General features: G+C 53.1%; 1 protein-coding gene across 5 annotated transcripts in view; it reads right to left on the reverse strand.

Annotated features, from left to right (window-relative positions):
* Window positions 1-9,537: 9,537 nt before the first annotated feature.
* CRTAC1 (cartilage acidic protein 1) overlaps window positions 9,538-17,918 on the reverse strand; it is a 132,199-nt gene continuing 123,818 nt past the window's right edge. For 3 of the 5 annotated variants that reach the window (XM_027595961.1, XM_035724231.1, XM_027595959.1), the window contains 5 exons: window positions 13,701-13,846; window positions 13,199-13,241; window positions 10,753-10,896; window positions 10,259-10,276; window positions 9,538-9,838 (listed from right to left, as the gene is read on the reverse strand). In XM_027595961.1, the coding sequence (XP_027451762.1) occupies window positions 9,570-9,838; window positions 10,259-10,276; window positions 10,753-10,896; window positions 13,199-13,241; window positions 13,701-13,846 (620 nt within the window). In that variant the 3' untranslated portion in view covers window positions 9,538-9,569. Of the gene's footprint in view, window positions 10,277-10,752; window positions 10,897-13,198; window positions 13,242-13,700; window positions 13,847-17,918 lie in introns of all 5 variants that reach the window. The other 2 variants (XM_035724232.1, XM_035724233.1) reach the window with 2 other exon arrangements.

Below are 17,918 nucleotides of genomic sequence, written 5' to 3' on the forward strand. Positions count from 1 at the left end.
AGCACAGGAATCCCCAGCAGCTCTGGGCTGCCATTCCCTTGGCTCCTGTTGCCAAACTCTGCCCTCTAGCTTCCTTTGGAGGTGTGTGAAAACCGCAGGGTTTACGGAAGCTCACTGTGCCACCTAGTGGCAGAATCGTGCAGTGCACCCTGGAATCAAAGCAGCCTGGGAAACATTCCTAGAACCCCCCAAACCCACAGCCACAGCCACTTCCACCTGCTTTCAGAGGAGGTGTGGGGCAAAGATGGAGTCCAGTTGGTGGTGACTCTCCCTACAGCCGGCCCCTGGGGTGCTGCCTTTTTCCTGGGAACCCCCAGCTCCCTTCTCCACAGTTCCGGAAGGACTTACAGTAAGGAAGGTTTCTGGCAGGAAGCACCTGCACCTGGTTTTGGTTTTACCATTGACCAAGGATGAAGGCAATGCAAATAGCACTCCTAGTGAGACCTGAATTGGAGATCAGGCTTCATGAGAGTAGCACATGGTGGAGACTCCTTGAGCCTCAGTTTCCTTCCCCAGCTGTAAAAATAGGGGTCCTAATACTTGACAAAATTGCTCAGACCAGCGCCTCTCATCGTTGGCTGCACTCGATGTCACCTTGGGAGCAAGAGGAACCGCGGATGTCTGGTCCTATCCCCAAAGATGCTGATTTTATTATTCTGGGGGTGCAGCCTGGGCATCAGGGTTTTTTTTTTAAAGTTTCCCTGGAGATTATAGTGTGAAAACGAGGTCAAGCACCCCTGATTTCGACAGTACTTAGAGCCTAGGAGCCTTTTCATGGGCCTTGGAAAATGTCTGAGACCCAAATAAAAGTTCATCGTTCCAGAAAAGCAACAAGACACAAAATGAATGCAAGCGATGACTCCACTTATAACCAATTCTAATACAGGCAAAACGAATCTATGGTGTTAGAAGTCAGGAAAGCAGCTGCCCTGGGGTGGGATGTAGCAAACAGAAGGGGGCCTGGGGGGACTTCTCACAAAGCAAGCCATTGGGTGCTCACGATCTGTCTCTCCAGCAGAGTGCTGGTTACACAGATGGGCTTGCTTTGTGAGAACTCGTGGAGCTGTACACTTAAGATTTGTGTATTTTTCTATATGTATGGTACATTCCAATAAAATTTACCAAAAAAGTTTATTGGTTCCAAGATAGGAAAAGAAAAGGCAGAACTGAAATTAATGTTTCATTGCATATCTACAAAATGTAGCACTGTCAAACAGCCGTAATTCAACTCAACTCCGTGTGTGTGTGTGTGTGTGTGTGTGTGTGTGTGTGTGTGTGCGCGTAATTCAGGGTGAGCTGAGGATGTCTAGGACAGTGTTTGATAGGATGAGGGGTGGGGCGCCCAAAAGAGAAGGTCCCTGGTACCTAAGAAAATCTTAAAACAGCCCAAGTTTACCCCAGGAGCTCTGAGCCTTGACCCCACCCCCTGCACTTAGGGGCAAAACAATGTGCCTTTATCGGGGGAAGGCTTTTGGCAGATTTGCAAAGAGGTATGTGACCACCCCCCAAGAAAAGGCTGAGAACAACTGGTTTTGAGGAGTCAGTGAGAAACTGGCCTAGAATGTGCCGGCAGGAAATAGGTGTCCGCTAATGCCTTCTGAGGTTTCCACCCGACCCCTTTCAGGCAACTTGGGGAGGATTCATTCTCCTGGCAGTGCTCAGGGCAGACGGTACCGAGCTCCCAGCTCTTCCTTTAAGGCGCCATTTAACGGGCTTGTCGGGTCAGCATCTGCCGGCTGGCAGAACTTAGCCTGCAGCCTCCTGGAGCTGCACCGGGACTTGCGGTTTGGAACTGGGGACGGCGGAGGAGGTGGAGTGGGAAGGGAGTCAGAGGGCTGCCGCAGTCTGCCGACCCCGAGTCATGCACTTAGCCACCCTAAGTCCCAGCTCTGTCATCTGCAAAATGAGAGCACGCGGAGAATGCATCGTTGTAAATGCTAATCTATTTCTCCAAAGTAAAATATTGTTACTGCTGAAGTTACACCAGGACCTCATTATACAGTGGCCTCATGATACAGACTTATAGCCAGGTTCCAGGTTCTTGCATAGAATAAACATATTTATCCAAGGGTTCTCTGATTCTCTAATATATGCCAGGAACATTCATGTACATTATAATTCCATTTAGTTCTCTAACACTCTGGTGGGTGGTTATATTTGAATTCTTATTTTATAGATGAGGAAACTGATGTTCCAGGTGGTTAGGTAGCTTGACAAGCGCCCACAGCTAGTAAGTGTCAGAGTAAAGACCCAAACCTATATGTCAGAGCCCAAACCCTGCTCTCATCCTGCCAGTGTGTCACAGTTGGGTGAAAGACTCCATTCTACCTGGATTGCCTCCTAAAGGCAGATTCCAGACCCAGGGAGAAGCATGTGGACAAATGCGGACACAGAAAAATTAGCTTTGCAGAGGCATGATGGGGCTCGATATTTTAGAGTAATTCAAGTTACTGATTTCTGTAATGGAAAAGTGATTGGGGACCAGCCACCACCTGAGAGCAGTCTGAGCAAAGCCCCGGAAGGGGGAAATGTTATACACAGCTTACTGGACCTTGTGGATGGCAAGGGCCTTCTTCCCTCTGTCCCTGTTTCCTTGGTAAACTCTCGGAGGGTGGGGATCTCGTCTTACTCATTTCCACCACCTCCCCCTCTCCCCCACGTGCCTGTCAGGGGAGTGGGAAATGCAGCCCACCAGGAGGGCTGGCAGGAAGAGACAGGCAGCAAGGACAGGAATATACAGATGTGAAATCTGCTGGCCCCTGGGGCAACGTGACCCGAGAAGCAGCTTAGGCAGGTGCAGACAGGTAAGTGGCCGCTGAACGATACAGTTCAACTGCACGTGGCCACTGACTAACTAGGCCCTCCTCTGTGCTGGGCAGCTGCTTTGAGTTGCTCTGGCCGTGATCTCGTGGCTCAGCTCATGCTCTCCACCTGTCCTAGGAGGGGAGGGAGGAAGGAGGAAGGGTGCATCCCGGCCCCACTCAGCCCCTGCTCGGTGCTCCCTGAACATCATGGTTTTAAGGTGGGTAAATCCTCCTGGGGCTGAGTATGTTTCCTGGAAAGTCTGGGCCTGGGGCCCTAGGGAGTGAAGTACCGTGGGTGGGTGGATGGATGGATGGATGGACGGACGGACAGACAAGTGAATGCATACAGATAAGATGGGTGCCGGAGATGACTGATGGTTCAGAGGTGAGTGAGAGGGCTGCCTGGCTTGAGATGGATGCTCACAGAGCCTGGAGAGGCAGGTGAACGGATGGGTACCGATCGGCCCTGTGCTCCCCAGTGCAGATCTAAATACAGGGCTGGAACTCTTCAAAGGAAAGATACTGTGTAACCCGGTCCCCAAATGAACTCTGCATTTGAGTGATGGATGTGTCTCTTTGGGAAGGATTCTTATAGGTCTAACATTGCCCCAGTTAATTACTTATGGATTGTTGTAAAATCAGGCAGTGCTAGAAGTGAAAGCAGGAGATTAAAGGGCCTGGGACAGATTGTAAAATAATATCTGCATTTTATCAGTCAGGCCCTGCACTGTGTACCTTGCATGCTTTAGCTCCACAGCTCTGTGAGTTGTTAGGCTTCCTTTCTGTGGAGGAGGAAACTGAGGCTCAGAGAGAGGAAGCGGCTTAAGATGACTAACAGGTCGTGTAGGTGGGGTGTCTGGGATCAAGCCTCAGTCCATTTGATCCCAGAGTCTCAGGGCGAAGAGAATGTTTTAAGTAAGGTTAGATGGAAGGAAGGATGGAGGGCCATAGGAATTTTGGATCAGCTATCTAGGAAAGAATGTGGCATTCTGGCCCACGACACACATTCAGTGTTGGGGTGAGACTGAGACCCCTCTCCTCTTTCCTCTGTGTCTGCCTTCAAGGCCTGTAAATCTTGAGCCAGGGGACCTGAAAAAATGCAGTGAAGGTACGTATGGGGTTTACCTTCCTCCCTGTGGCCCAAGCTTGTTCCTCTGCCATGGTCCCCACCGGCAGTTGGGGAGGTGATTGGGCTTTTCTCCTTCCCCAGGAGCTCTGCACTCAGGTCTGGGGTGGAGGGAGGACAGCCCTCAGATCAATCTTGTGGTGGAGGGAGAGCTGCATTAATGATTCTGGGTGATAGGACTTCATGGCTGCTGTGGGGCTGGCCTGAAGGACAACGAGTTCCCTCTATAGCAAGTGTTCTGGGCCCCAGACTTCCCTTCTGGCAGGCAGGCCAGGTTCCTGAGGTTCTGGACAGGGACTTCTTGGGAAGGGGTAATGCAGGTGGTCTTACTCATCTCCTCCCCCTCTCCCCACGTGCCTGTCAGGGGAGTGGGAAATGCAGCCCACCAGGAGGGCTGGCAGGAAAAGACAGGCAGCAAGGACAGGAATATACAGATGTGAAATCTGCTGGCCCCTGGGGTAACGTGACCCGAGAAGCAGCTTAGGCAGGTGCAGACAGGTAAGTGGCCGCTGAACGATACAGTTCAACTGCACGTGGCCACTGACTAACTCAAAGGGTAGAGGCAGTGACGCTAGGCCCTCCCCTGTGCTGGGCAGCTGCTTTGAGTTGCCCTGGCCGTGATCTCGTGGCTCAGCTCATGCTCTCCACCTGTCCTGGGAGGGGAGGGAGGAAGGTGGAAGGGTGCATCCCGGCCCCACTCAGCCCCTGCTCCGTGCTCCCTGAACGCCACGGTTTTAAGGTGGGTAAATCCTCCTGGGGCTGAGTACGCACCTCATCCCCTGTGCCCGACCTTGGCTGCAGCCTCCCTTCTCAGTCGAGCAGGACCCTCTGTGCACCTAGTACTTCCACTCAGCTCTTCCTTAGCTGTTTCCATGGGCCAAGCATGGTTCTTTGGTTCGCTTGGTGGGCATTTACGCTGACTCTGATTCTGGGTCAGCACCATGGAAAGGACAAGCTCTGCCCCCCCCCACCCCTGAGCCCCCACCCCTTCCTATTTCAGAAACTGTTGATACAACCGTGCGTATGAAATACTTTGAGCTTCCTGGAGAAGGAGGCAGGGTGAGCAAGGAGAAGCCCCAGGCCGGAGTCTGATTCCCCGCTAGGCTGTGATCTCCCGGAAGTCACTGTTCCTTTTGGGCCCCAGTTTTCACAGCTGAACAGGATGGGGCAGGACTAAATGATCTCTCAGGTCCCTCTGCACTTTGTTCTAGGCTTCTGTGCTGGTGGAGGGCCCAATCCCCAGGCCAGGTTACTAGCTGCAGGCGGACCCTGTGCTCTGTGCAGCCTGGTCAGTGGCACAGTCTCCTCGCTCAGTGTACCTAATTTTATGATTTTTCTCTTGGAATGGCGCTGCGTGAGAATTAAGCTGAACAGCACCACAGCCCAGGCCCCAGGAAGGTTTGCTCTGCTTCCTTATGGCTATTTTCAGTCTTGAGGTCTCTTCCCTGCAAAGCTGTCAGCTGTGCGAGGGTGGCCAGGGTCCTCCACATCTCCTACACCACAGACTCCCAGGAGAACCGGGCCACCGCAGTGCGTGCTGGGAGCCACGTGAGGTTCGGCACTGAACAGAGCCAGGCTCCAACCTGACCGTTGCTACTTGTTAATACTATTAACATTTGAAATTTATTTGGGGCATTACTATGTGCCAGGCACCATGTCAAGTGTTTTATATCATCTTGTTTAATAAAATGACTCCGTGATTAGGTATTATCCCTATTTTACAGATGAGAAAACAGCCTGGAGGGCAGCACACCTACTTGACATTTCTGCTTCGGTGCCTCTTTCCCTGAGCGCCGCCCCCTCGATTTAAAGGGCCCTTCTGCCTCTAGCGCAGCACCCTCAATGTGCCCTCACGCTGATGCCCCCACTGCAATAGACTTATCGCCTTCTGACACACTATATTCTTATGTAGTTTAGCGCCTGCCATATGTCACCAGGCCATTCAGGTTGTACACAGACGTATGGCTAGGCCACGAGAGCAATGCCCAGCACACAGTACGTGTCCAGCCAGCGTACACCGAGTGACTGTCAGTTAAATAATTTGCCCAGGTGTCCGTTACCTGGGGGTTGTTCCCCAGGAGGCTTCAGGACCCAGGTGTGGGAGCCAGTTGCCAGTCTGGATCACAGCTTTTGCCACTTCACCAGCTATGGGACCTTGGGGAGCTTGTTCTTTCTGAGCCTTGCTTCTTTGGTGAGAAAACAGGTGAGTAACATTTATCCCATAGCACGGGTACGGGGATCCCTGGGGACATCCATGTAAAGTTCTTGGCAGATGATAGGCGCTCCATACATGTTAGCTCTTTCCCCCGAGGAGGGTTTTTTCCTCTTCCTGTTTCTCATTTTTCTCTCATGGTCTACCCTTCAACCACAGTTCCCTAAGAGGACGGCTGCTGAAGGAGGGGTTGGCGTGGTCCGCCGCGTTAACCGGTCCGTGCTCTCTCGCCTCCTCCTTCCTCTTCTGGGATGTGTCTGTTGCTAAGGAGACACCACATCAGCCCTAACAGGATGTGGCTGGGGTTCTGGCCCACACTGACGGAGAGAGTGTGGCTGACCCCGGGGAGGGAGAGAAGGGGAGGGACTTGGCTTGCCTCCTGGGCTGGCAGTCTGGGTGGGGTATCACGCTGGAATCTGCTGGAAAAACCCAGCTGGCTCCCTGAGAAAATGAAGTGTTCATCTTTTGTCTCCATGGGGCTCTGGAGAGATGACCAGCAGCCCTGTTGGGAGGCTGGAGTGGAGCTCCTGTTGGGTCACAGTCCAGGGGTGCCGGTCAGGGTGTGATGCCCAGACCCTGGGAGGGGGCCATAGCAGCCAGAGTGACACATAATCAAACTCTTGGCCCTCAGAATGGCACCTCCCCAGAGCAGGGCTGGCGACAGAAGAGGCTGCACCGGTGATTCATGGCTCTGCATTTGCTAAGGCCAGCCACACCAGCTGGTGAGGGGACTTGGCCTGGACACCCTCACCTCTTGCAGTTGTGGTGTGGCTCTTCCAGGGCTCCATTTCCTCCTTCCCAACCCATCCCCTGCCCCTGGGCAGCACGGAGACATGGGGGCTTTTGTGTCACTGGCTAGCCCCCCGAAGCAGCCATGTTAAGAGCTCAGGCTAGGGGCCAGACCGCTCTGATGGAGTCCTTCGTCTGCCTGTCCTGTGTGAGCCGGGCAAGCCACTTAGCTTCTCTGTAAAACGGGGATCATTATAGCACTTTCCGCTTGGGACTGCTGTGAGGATTACACAGGCTGATTTTTCTAAAGAGCTTAGATCTGGCCCAGACAGGCCAAGCTCACTAAACTTGGATATTCCTCTCATGTTAAGGGGTACATTCCTGGGGAGAGGAGTGTTCTTGGGCAGAATAAAAATGGTATTACTGCTACTGCTACTAGAGTGAGCCGGGGCTGCCCCAGTTGGGGCCCAGCTCCTCTGTTCACACGTTCCCCTGGAGGCCTGTGCCACTCGTCAGCCCTGGACCATTTGCAATTTTTGTTACAAACTCAAGTCCAGTATAAGGAAAGGATGATGTGAGGAGCCTGAGTGGGGCTAAGGGCCAAAGAAAGGACTGAATTTTCTGTGCTCAGAAGGGGAAGGCAAGTGTGTAGGCACCTGTGGGCATCAGAGGGAGGGGAGTTGGAAGAAAGAGGGATAGTGATCCTGCGCCTGGCTAGCTTGGGGGCAGCTCTGGGACCAGTTCAGCACAGACCAGCAAATGTCCTGGCCTGGGGGCAGTTGGCTCAGAGAGCCTGGATCCCTGGCCCGCAGGGGAGGCTCTCTTGTTTGGGGGCAGGTAACCTTGAGTTGCGTCAGTACCTGCCTGGCCTCTGTATCTTTTAGCCTCGTATTTCTTTCAACACAAGCATCCTGGGGGCAGGAGACGTGACCCACCTCATTGGACCTTGTCACTTTCCTCGTGGAAGGGACCCAGTGCTTGTCACACAGGAGGTTCTCAATGAATGCTTGCTGAATGAATATTTGAGTGAACAAATGCAAAGAGCTTGCTTTCTGGTGTAGCAACCCAAGAATTTAGCTAGATTTTTCAGAAAGCCCCTGTAAGTCCTACTCTCACCCCATGCACTGGGCTTCTCTCCATCCGGCTGGAGGAAGACGGTGTGGGGACAGTAACCATGTCATCTCTACTTACCATTGTATGCCCAGAGCCTTGCTTAGTACCTGGCACATAGTAGGTGTTCAACTAATATTTGTTGAATGAATGAACCACATCCAGAGTAAGCCTTCTTACCCTGGAGTTGGGATATTGTAGTTGTGCTCTTGACAGCTGGGGGAACTTGGAACTCCCCTTGGTAACTCATCTGGCCCCACCACCAAGTAGGGTAAAATGACACAAATATACCCTGTTACAAGGAACTCGATGTGCGAGGATTTACAGTTATTACTTTAGAAGGTATCCATCCTCTGAAATTTGCTGCCATCCTGAATTTTCTGGTGTCCTTGGCAGGCTGTCTCACTAGCTGCCCTGTTCCTTATTTCTTGTGCTGTTGTGCGCAGTCTGTCAATGGAGACTGTTACCTTGTCATTTGCCATTACATTTGGAACCACTGCCTCTGTGGATTTTGGGTTTTACGTATCTTACTCTCTCAGATCTACTTGTTCACTTTGAAAAAGGCAGCAGCTTCTAGAATGACTAGGGAATAGTCTGAACAGTGACCCCCTGACAAGACTGTGTGCTAGGAAAGGGCTCGAGCCTTGCCTGGGGACCGCTGGCTCTGTGACCTTGGGCAGATCACTTCATCTCTCTGGGCCTACCCTCGCCTTTAGTTCTATGTGAACACACAGGAGCGGGCTGCCCAGAAGTGGAGCAATTTTTAAGTCGTTATATGTTTTCTTGTGGAAATGTAGCTGTTTTTATTTTGAGACTTTTCAGGTCCCATTCTGAGTGTAAAAACAGTACTAGCTACAAATTCATATGAATTCATATTTCGTGATTTATTGGGACTATTATTCTATTAGAAGATGGTAGGTTTTTTGTTAAATATGTTTTTAAAATGCCTGCTGCATTCTTAAGTGTGATTTTATTATATCTTGGGGCAACTGTTTTTCCCCCTGAAGAATAGATCTGTGATTTATAATAAGCCTTCACTACCGAGGCTGCTTGTGAAAGTATTCTATGGTGTTACATCATTCCCAACGGGTGCTCTAGCTACAGAAGCTTCCAGGTGTCTAAGCATACTGCAGAGGAGACCAAGTTGCCAGATTCTTTCTAGAAATCAGGGTAACCTGAGACTAGCTATGTCTCTGTCCAGCCACACACTGAAGGATCTTAGAAAGGAAAGGGCTTTAGGGATATACCAGACCAAATCTCTTGCTATTTAGATTAGGGACACTGAGGCCCAGTGTAGACAAGTGACTTCCTCCAGGTAAAAGGCCCAGAATATTCCCTCCACAATCTGCCCCTTGCTCATCCTACATCCCTTGCCTGGTCCAAACTCCAGCCTCCCAAACGTGAACATTGGTGCACATACCCAAACCATTGCTCCTGTTCAGGGCAGATACTTTCCCTGTCTCGTGATTTGCTTTCCAAGTGCCCCATGATGGAAGGGCTGCTGCTAATTCAACATTCCAACCAGCATCTACTTGCCCCAGACACATTTTTGTTTTCACCAGCTAGGCACTAATATCCAGCAGAGAGTTTATTGGCATAATTTCTCCAGAAAGAGGCTGGAGGACTTAGCAAATTCAAACTTTAACATTTTTATCAAGAGTCCCAAAGGGCCACCCTTTCCCCTCCCATCATAACCACCAACTCCAATAAGGCTTTCTCTACCACAGGAAGTCAGGGCGCACAGAGCAGAAACAGCACAGGCCAAACCAGCAGGCACATGATACACGAGTGAATCAACTGAGCAGGCAACCGCCTGGGAGCCATCTTTGTTAAGGGCAAAACAGGGTGCTTGTGACACTGGAGAATACAGAAAAGACAGGACTATCATGATTCTTCTGAAGAAGTGAGGGAGGGTAGATGGGGTAGGAGGGGAGGCTTTCCTTTTTTGTTTTCCTCAGAAAAGAAAAGGCTTCACAAGTAACTAAGATTACATAAATATCCGTATCTCCCAAACTTCCCTTTTCAAAGATGACCACCCCTGCGGTCCATTCCAAGGGTGCACGCGACAGAATCTACTGGGCGTGGAGAGAGAGCCAGGCAGCGGGAGAGATTTAGTTTTCCACAAAGGTTGTTAGTTTTTTTTCTTTTTCTTTTTTTTTTCCTTTATTGAAGGGATTTAAAGTGCATATAACTGAAGGCAAAGTCCAAGGCCTAGAGAAAGATATGAGGCCCGAGAGAGAGGCTCAGAGATTCTAAAGGCAGCAGAAGGATACCCACCTAAAAAGGCCACTTGAGCTGCAAAAGGATGGGGGAGGGGGAGAGAGAGAGAGAGAGAGAATGGGAAAAAGAGAAAGGGGGTTGGGGTGGGATGGGGGTGCGGGGAAGCATTTGGGAGGAAGAAGACAAATACCAGTTCAGAAATTCAGACAAAGATGAGTAGTAGGAGCTAGTTTCTATCCCTGGTAGGAGAAGATGGGCTGACCTTAAGGTAGGAGAATTTGTTTTAGGAAATGTGAAAAGGGGAGAAGTAAGCACAATCACCTCTGGCCAGGGTGCAGCACCCGAGGGACCCTTCAGATGGTGGCAGTAGTGGGGGGCCTTCCCCAAACCTCTGTCATGGTCTTCCCTGGAGTCCCCGCGGGGATCTAAGGAGCCTCCAGCCAGCCAGGAGAAGTCAGGGGATGGGGACCTTGATTGGGGGCCTCCCCAGCGCTCCCCAGTGGAAGACAAATTCCTCATGTCCTACCGGGCTGCGGCGGGGCCTCACTCACCCACACAGGCCGTGCCGTCCTCGTTGGGCTCATAGCCGCGACTGCACCTCTTGTTGGTCCGGCACCTGTAACTTCCGTACGTGTTGACACACACGGGCTTGTCTCGAGGGCACACAAATGGGAACTGGATGCATTCGTTGGTGTCTAGAAGGGGAGGGGAGTCACTTACCAGGGACATGTGGGGCAGTGGGTCCTTGCTCAGGCTCTGTTGCCCCACCTACTCTGTGACCCTGGGCATGTCCTCCTCTCTAGGCCTCAACGTCCTCAATTTTAGTCCTTTAGGCTGGCTTGTTCTCTACTTGACCTCTACATGCTGGGGGTGTCAGGCTTGGTCCTCGATCTTCTATCTACCACACTTTCTGTAGGTGGTCCCTTCATACATGGATGATTCCAGATTCCTATCTCCAGCCCCAACCTGTCCCTGGGGCTCCAGACTTGTGAATCTAACCTGCATCTCACACTCAGCAGGTCCAAAATGAAACTCTAGCTCCCCTAGCCCTCGAACTTCTTCCGCCGCCCCGGACCCCATCTTGCCTAAGTCACACCACTGGCACCCCCTCAGCTGCTCGAACACAGACAGGAGTGACCCCTAGTTCCTCCTTTTCTCTTACCTCTGTAGGCAATTTCACAACAGATCCCGCCATTCTGCCCCCTTAGTACCCGTCTGTCGGCTCAGCTCCCTCTCCTCTGCCACAGCCTATTCCCAGCCTGCACCACCCGCGGCCTGGAGGTCTGCAGCCACCTCCAGACTGCCGCTGGGGCTGCCACACTTCCCTCCAATCTAATCTGCAATTCAGCAGCCAGGCTGATCTTCTGAAAATGTGACTCGTGCCATGCCACTCTCCTGCTTAATTGCAAAGGGCCCTAGGAGCAAGATCCGGACACCTCACCACCCTCCCCGACTTAGCGCCTGGCTCCGCCACCGTCTCCAGGCTCGCCAGCCTCCTTCCCGGTCCTTCCACACGCCAAGCCTTGTTCCTGCCTTGTGCTCTTTGCTCCTGCTCTTCCCTCAGTTCTTTGGGGGGCTGGACCTTCTCGTAATTCAGGTCTCAACTCAAAGGTCTTCTCCCCGACCACTTAGTCTAGAACAGTCTCCAGAGACACCTTGCTTAAAGGGTTCTTGGCCCATCTCATCTGGCTGCCAGGTCACATGTTTGTGGCTCCTCTCGCTAAAACAAATGCTTCTGCAGGGCAGGTGCTTGACCTGAGTCCCCAGTACCCCATAGGAGCACATAAACGTCTGCTGGGTGACGAGAAGGAAGAGGTGGCCTGAAGGGTGACGTCACAGGGTCCTGCTGGTGCTCAGGCCAGATGCTGGAATTTCTGTGTACATGCACCATCTGTTTAGAGTGGCTGGGGCGGGGCTGTGGGGGGTGGAGGGGACTCCTTTCCTCCAAGGCCACCCTTAGAGCTGTCCTCCTTCACTCTCTCACCTGTGGCCCTTTGCCCGCGTGGCGCCTTCCACCCGAACACTTTCTCCCCTCTCCCTGCCTGGCAAACTCCCCATCACCCACCAGGTCTCAGCTTGACCCTGGTTTTCTCTGGGGGCGCCTTCTCCGACCCTCCGAGCTGGGGTAGGGCTCCGCCTTTGGGCTCCCGCGTCCCAGCCCTCCCCCACCCAGCCCTGCTCACAGGGCGTGGTCATCGCTCTTTACCCGGGCGCCTCTCCCGCTGGCTCTGAGCTCCAGGGGGGCAGGGACTGTGTGTGTCTTGTCACTCCTGAATCTCAGTAGCAAACCCGCTGGCCTGGGACTCGGGAGCACGCGCACAGCGGACTTGGGAAGGGTGCTGCCTGAGGGTCTGGAGATGGGAGGGTCCTTGACCTGAGCCCTCCCTGCGGGTCACTGACGGGGAAGGTATTGGGCTGAGGGTCTTTGAGAGGTTGGGCCCCCTGGCTGTCACTCCAGGTCCTTGGAGGACTTTCCAAAGGTCAGCGGGCCCTCACTGAGCTGCCGTCCTCGCAGTGCTGTAGCTACCTGCCCCCCAGTGCTGCACAAGGCGACAATGTCCCTTCTGTTCTGTGACCACGCTCCAGCAATGCCCGTCCTTGTCTGCCGGCCCCGGTGCCTGCTGCCCCGCCAGCTGGCCAAGCCGAAGCCGCCCGCCCCCCATGGAAGACGCCTGTGCAATGTCGCCACAGTGGCCCCCGCAGCAGGCCTCCCCGTGAGCGCTGTAGGTGCTTGTGTGTCTCCTCCGAGTGCCCCCTCTGTGTTCAGGGCAGGAAGCACTCTCAGTTCCCAGGACTGCAGTGACTCGGCCTGCTGGCCGCTAACCTCACTCCCCCTTGGTGAGTTGTCTTGGCACCTGGAGCCCCAGGGACAAACCGCGTTTCCCTCCCCACCCTTCTCCTCTGGTCTGCAATCCGAGCTTTGCCAAGGGCTCAGGCTGATAATCCCCAGGGAGATTCTGGCCTCTGCCCCATCCCCTGTGCCCGCGGGCCACTCACCCATGCAATGGCCATTTTCCTGCTGGGAGAATCCTTGGCCGCACTGCAGGGTGGGCAGAAGCAGAGACACATGTGAGCGGAGAAGATCCCACCTCAGTTTCCCTCCTCATCACAGCCACAGAGCGGCTGTCACCCTGACCCCAGAATGAGGGGTGCTCATAGCTCCGGGCCTGGGGGCAGCCCCTCCCTGCCAGGACTCCTTCTCTTGCACTGAGAATAGGAGGCTGGGAGAAGGACGAGAGCACATTCAGTTCAGACTCCTGCTCGTTCGGCTCCTGCGGCATCCGCGTGCCTGAGCTGGGACGCCTAACAGAACCTGTCCCTCTTCAACTACAAAGGGAGGGGTCGCTATGAAGCCTGCCCTTTGCTGCGAAGATTTCCACCATTCTAGGGACAAAGTCTGCAAATTCCTGGGAGCCCAGCTGCAGCCCATGGGGCTGTGGTGGGGAGGGGCGGGGGGAGACTGCTTTTCTGGCTCTGAGGCCCAGACACCCTCGCTCACCTCCAGTGGGGCTGGGTCCTGAAGTCTGTCCTCATTCCGGGGGTAGGGGATCTCCAGCACAGAGTTCATCTCCTCACTGGCCACACTCCGGCTTGCCATCTTGCCGTCTGGCCACGTCACCTCCACACTGCTGGCTTCATCCTTCCCTGTGGGACAGAAGATTGAACTGGATTTTAAATTCTATTTAATGTTAATTAATTTACATTTCCATAGCCACACTTGGCTAGTGGCTACCATATGGGCTCTAGAACTTACATTCCAGTGGATAGGCCAATCAACATGAAGCTGTTTTAGGAGAGAAGGTAAAGCCTGGCGGTAAGCAGGTTGACTTTGCAGTCCTGGGTTCAAATCTTGGCTGTTACCACTTGCCTGCTATGTTGGAAAGAACATGGTGAGGGCCGGGCATCTGGGGGACCTGGGGCCAAATTCCAGTTCTGCCGCTGACTTGCTATGTAATCTTGGGCATGTCACTATATTTATATGTTTATATTATTTATAATTATAGCTTGCTAGGGGCCATGCTTTCTTTTGCCATTGGGAATGTGCCTGCTTTCAGGGAGCTTCCACTCTGGTGCGGATAGACAGACAAAAAGAGGAACAGATAAATAATGTCATATTGAGAAGCTCTGTGAAGAAAACAAAAGTAGGGCAAGAGGGTAGAGGAACTGGGGGTTGGCTGGGGGCCTTTTCTAGTCAAAGGTGATCAGGGACAGGCTCTCGGGGAGAAGGCACTTGAGCTGAGTTCCAAATAGAAGCTGAGGTGATAAAGATCGGGATGGTGGAAGGCCCAGGAGAAGCACCATTCTACAAAGCTGAGATGTTTACAGAAGCTAATGATGAAGCTCAGAGAATATTCACAGAGAATCCATCCGCACACATCCTTAAAGCAATGTGTTACCTCGGTGGTAGAAGGCAGCTTGGGAAGATCTGTCGGGTGTTTAGGCGGTGTCAGAGCTGGCCCCAGCCCCCTACTTAAGGCATCAGGGACAGGCTAATGGTGATGAATTTGGGTCGGCAGGAGGAGGGGGCTGGGCCTCACCTGTAGGGAGCGGCTCTTCTCATCTCTCACTTGGGAAAGAGGGCAGTGATCAGCCCAGGTAGGAGAGAGGGTGCAGCCCCCTCGTTATCACCCACCAGGAACGAGCAGATGTGGGCCTGGTGCTCAGGGGCCCGCGAATCCAATCATACCCTCAAGCACCGTCTGTGGGCTGAATCAACAACACGTCACCCACATGTATGTGTTACTTTCCCCTTAATGTATGCAGCTACTCTTAGAAAAACAAGGGCAACCAAAAAGGGCTGCTGAATTTATAGCAGCTTTGGGCCCTTCTTGTTCACCAATGGATTTTACCAGGATAGCTACTATGGGGGCGGAGGGTAGTCTGTGACACATTTTCATGTATAGAAGGGATTCCTGCATTTTAGAAAAGGGTTGGTAGCCACGGCCAGACTTTAAGGGGAATGCACGTGTAGACTCCTCTGTACAGAGGCCCCCTGGGCGCGGGGGCTGAGACAGCCTGGCGCGGAGTGTCCCAGAGGCACCTTCCTCCCTGAGGCCTAGCGCGCTGCTCTGGGGCTTCCAGAGGAAGCTGCACCTTGGGAGCCACATCGCCCAGCGTCCGGGTCCTCCCTGCACTGGCTTCCCCTTTGCCTTGCTGCTGCTGGGCTGTGTGTTAATGAGGACGGGGACCTGCTGCCACACTCGCAAGTGTCACAGATGAGCAGCCCCTGCCTCCGTGGGCACGGCACCCCGGAGAGGCTCCCGGAGCAGACCGAGAAGCCAGCAAATAGTTCTCATAAACCTCCCTTCCCCCTACTCCCTCCTTCTATAATAATTCCTTTTGGAGGAGGAGGGTGGACACGGGATTGGGGGGTATCACCGGCAGGTTTGTTTCTCTGTTTTGAAATAGTCGCTTGAAGTTAAAGACACCTGGCATTTTTAGGTTGAACAGTGCCCGAATTAACTGGCATGTTTAAAAAGTATTTTTCTATTAAAAAAAGGAGACAAAGAATAGCAAATGTTTCTCACCTAAGCCAAGAGAACAGCTACACGAATACATTTTCCAGCTTGACTAAAGTGCCAAAATAACTCAGAAAAGTCACCGAATATTCACAGACAATCACAAATTTACATTCTGTGTTTGCAGCCTGTGGTTCTGAGTCGTGCTTCCTCCCTTCCTCCAAGCCCAGGGAGGGGCCGGGGCTATGAGATCAGTAAGCCAAGGAGAACACATCTCAGTAGGACTCCCTCCTCTGCTGCTGCTGATTATTTTGCTGACTCGGGCACCCTCTCTGGGGCCTTAGTTTCTTCATCTGTAAGATGGGAGTGTGGCCTAGAGTTCTAGCACTCCTGGGGACGACAGTCTTTCTTCCTTGCAATGTGAGCCCTGCCCCGGCCGATTGTCCCCTTGGCATGCCCATCTCCATCATCTCTTAGACATGGGCGCACCCTCTAGTTTCCAAAGCACCTTCATTTACTGGCAATAATACTGGAGAACATGTACCCCAAACGGTACCAGGTGATCTCAGTGTTAGCACTGGATTCTCTTGGCAGCCCCATGGGGAAGGTACTAGCTTTCTAATTTCCATTTTAGAGATAAAGGGGCTCAGACCTGGGGAGGTAATGTAAATGGCCCATAGTTCCCCAGCCAGGGACATCTGACCCCAAAGCCCATATCCGTTTTGCCCTTGTTCTGCTCACTTCACTCCCACGCCCAGCCCCACCACAGGCCAAGCATCATGCAGGGATCTGGGATTTAGCAGAAAGGAGATGGACCCAGGCCCCAGCCTGTAGGAACTGCTTCCCGCAGGGAAAAGGAACGTAGTGATTATGTTATAATAAACTGGGAACATGCAGTATTGGTGCCACTCGGTGAGAGAGGTGGGTGTTAAAAGTCATTTTGTTTGGGTGTTGCAGGAGGAGTAGGAGTTTGTGAGGCAGAGAAGGGAAGGAAGGAGCAGTCCGGGCAGATGGTACGGCACGGTACGGAGGTACAAAAAGGTCATGTGTATTTGAAGATCAGGGAGAAGTTCAAAGTGGGGGAAGCAGAGCATGAGATTATGTATTAGGTGGGGATGGGGGGTAGGAGACCGGGATGGGCTTTGGCGCCTTCGTGTGTGAGGCTGATCTGAATCCTCTTGACTACCCCGCGAGGTGGGCGTTCTATCCCCACTCTCCAGGTGCAGACATTGGCAAGGTGAAGTGACTTGCCAGTGTCTGAGCTAGGGCTAGAGCCCAGGCTCCTGTCCCCAGGCTTGGCTGTTCCCCCTCAAGTTGCCAGACGTCTCCAATCTTTCCAGGCACTGCACAAGGGCAGCGTTGAAGCCGCCTGTCTGCCAGGGCTGTGAGACAGGGAGTGGGGCTGTGAGCAGAGGAGGCCCCGTTAACAGGCTGGGAGGTCAAGAGCAGCAGGGAGTCACCTCCCGCAGTGTTTAAAGGACAAAGGCCAAGGAGGCACAGAGAATTGCACGTTTCAGAAGAATTACCAGCAAAACAGATGGTGGGAATACAGTTGGTGGAATATTTTTGCACTTTAATAAAGCAATTTTTATGTGGGCCACTGAATTTTCCTTCCCGAAATGAGCACCAGCAGGCTTGGAGGCAGCTCTGAGTCACTTGCAAACAATGAGCTTAAAGGAAGGTGGGGTGTGGGTGGGTGGGTGGCAGGGTACCATCAATGTTTGGGGCGGGCTGGCCAGTGAGGAGCCCCCTATGGGGGCTGGCAGGGGCAAGTAGATTGTGGGTGCTTGTTTTCATGTTCTGGGTTTGGTCGAGCGGCCTCAACCCTCTGCAAAGTGGGAACTGGAGAGCCAGGGTGTGGGATATATAGGGTGTGGGTATGGGGGGCTAGGATGCAGGTTCCGAGCAACCAGCATGCAGTGGGGCCCTCCACAAGGGCCGTGAGCAGAAATGCTTCCTTATGAGCCCGGCTGGCCCTCTGCACCAGAAGGAGCCAGGAAAGGCCAGGGCAGGGGCCAGAGGAAGGGTGGAACAAGGCCAGGGGCCCCACGGAGCAGGGGTGGGGACGGTGGTAGCTGACGCTGCCCCAGGAGGATGGTTCTACAGGGTGAAGCCGAGAGCACTCTGCACAGCCAAGGGGGCCCTCTGGGAACCCCAGAGAATGAAACATCCATCCAGCGAGGTCCCTGAGTTTTTACTATGTGGTGTGAGGCAGCTCAGACCCTTGGGAGCCGGGGGAATACATGAGGGGCAGAGAA

Source organism: Zalophus californianus, chromosome 15 (genome assembly GCF_009762305.2).
Source record: "Zalophus californianus isolate mZalCal1 chromosome 15, mZalCal1.pri.v2, whole genome shotgun sequence".
Classification (NCBI taxonomy): Eukaryota; Metazoa; Chordata; class Mammalia; order Carnivora; family Otariidae; genus Zalophus; species Zalophus californianus.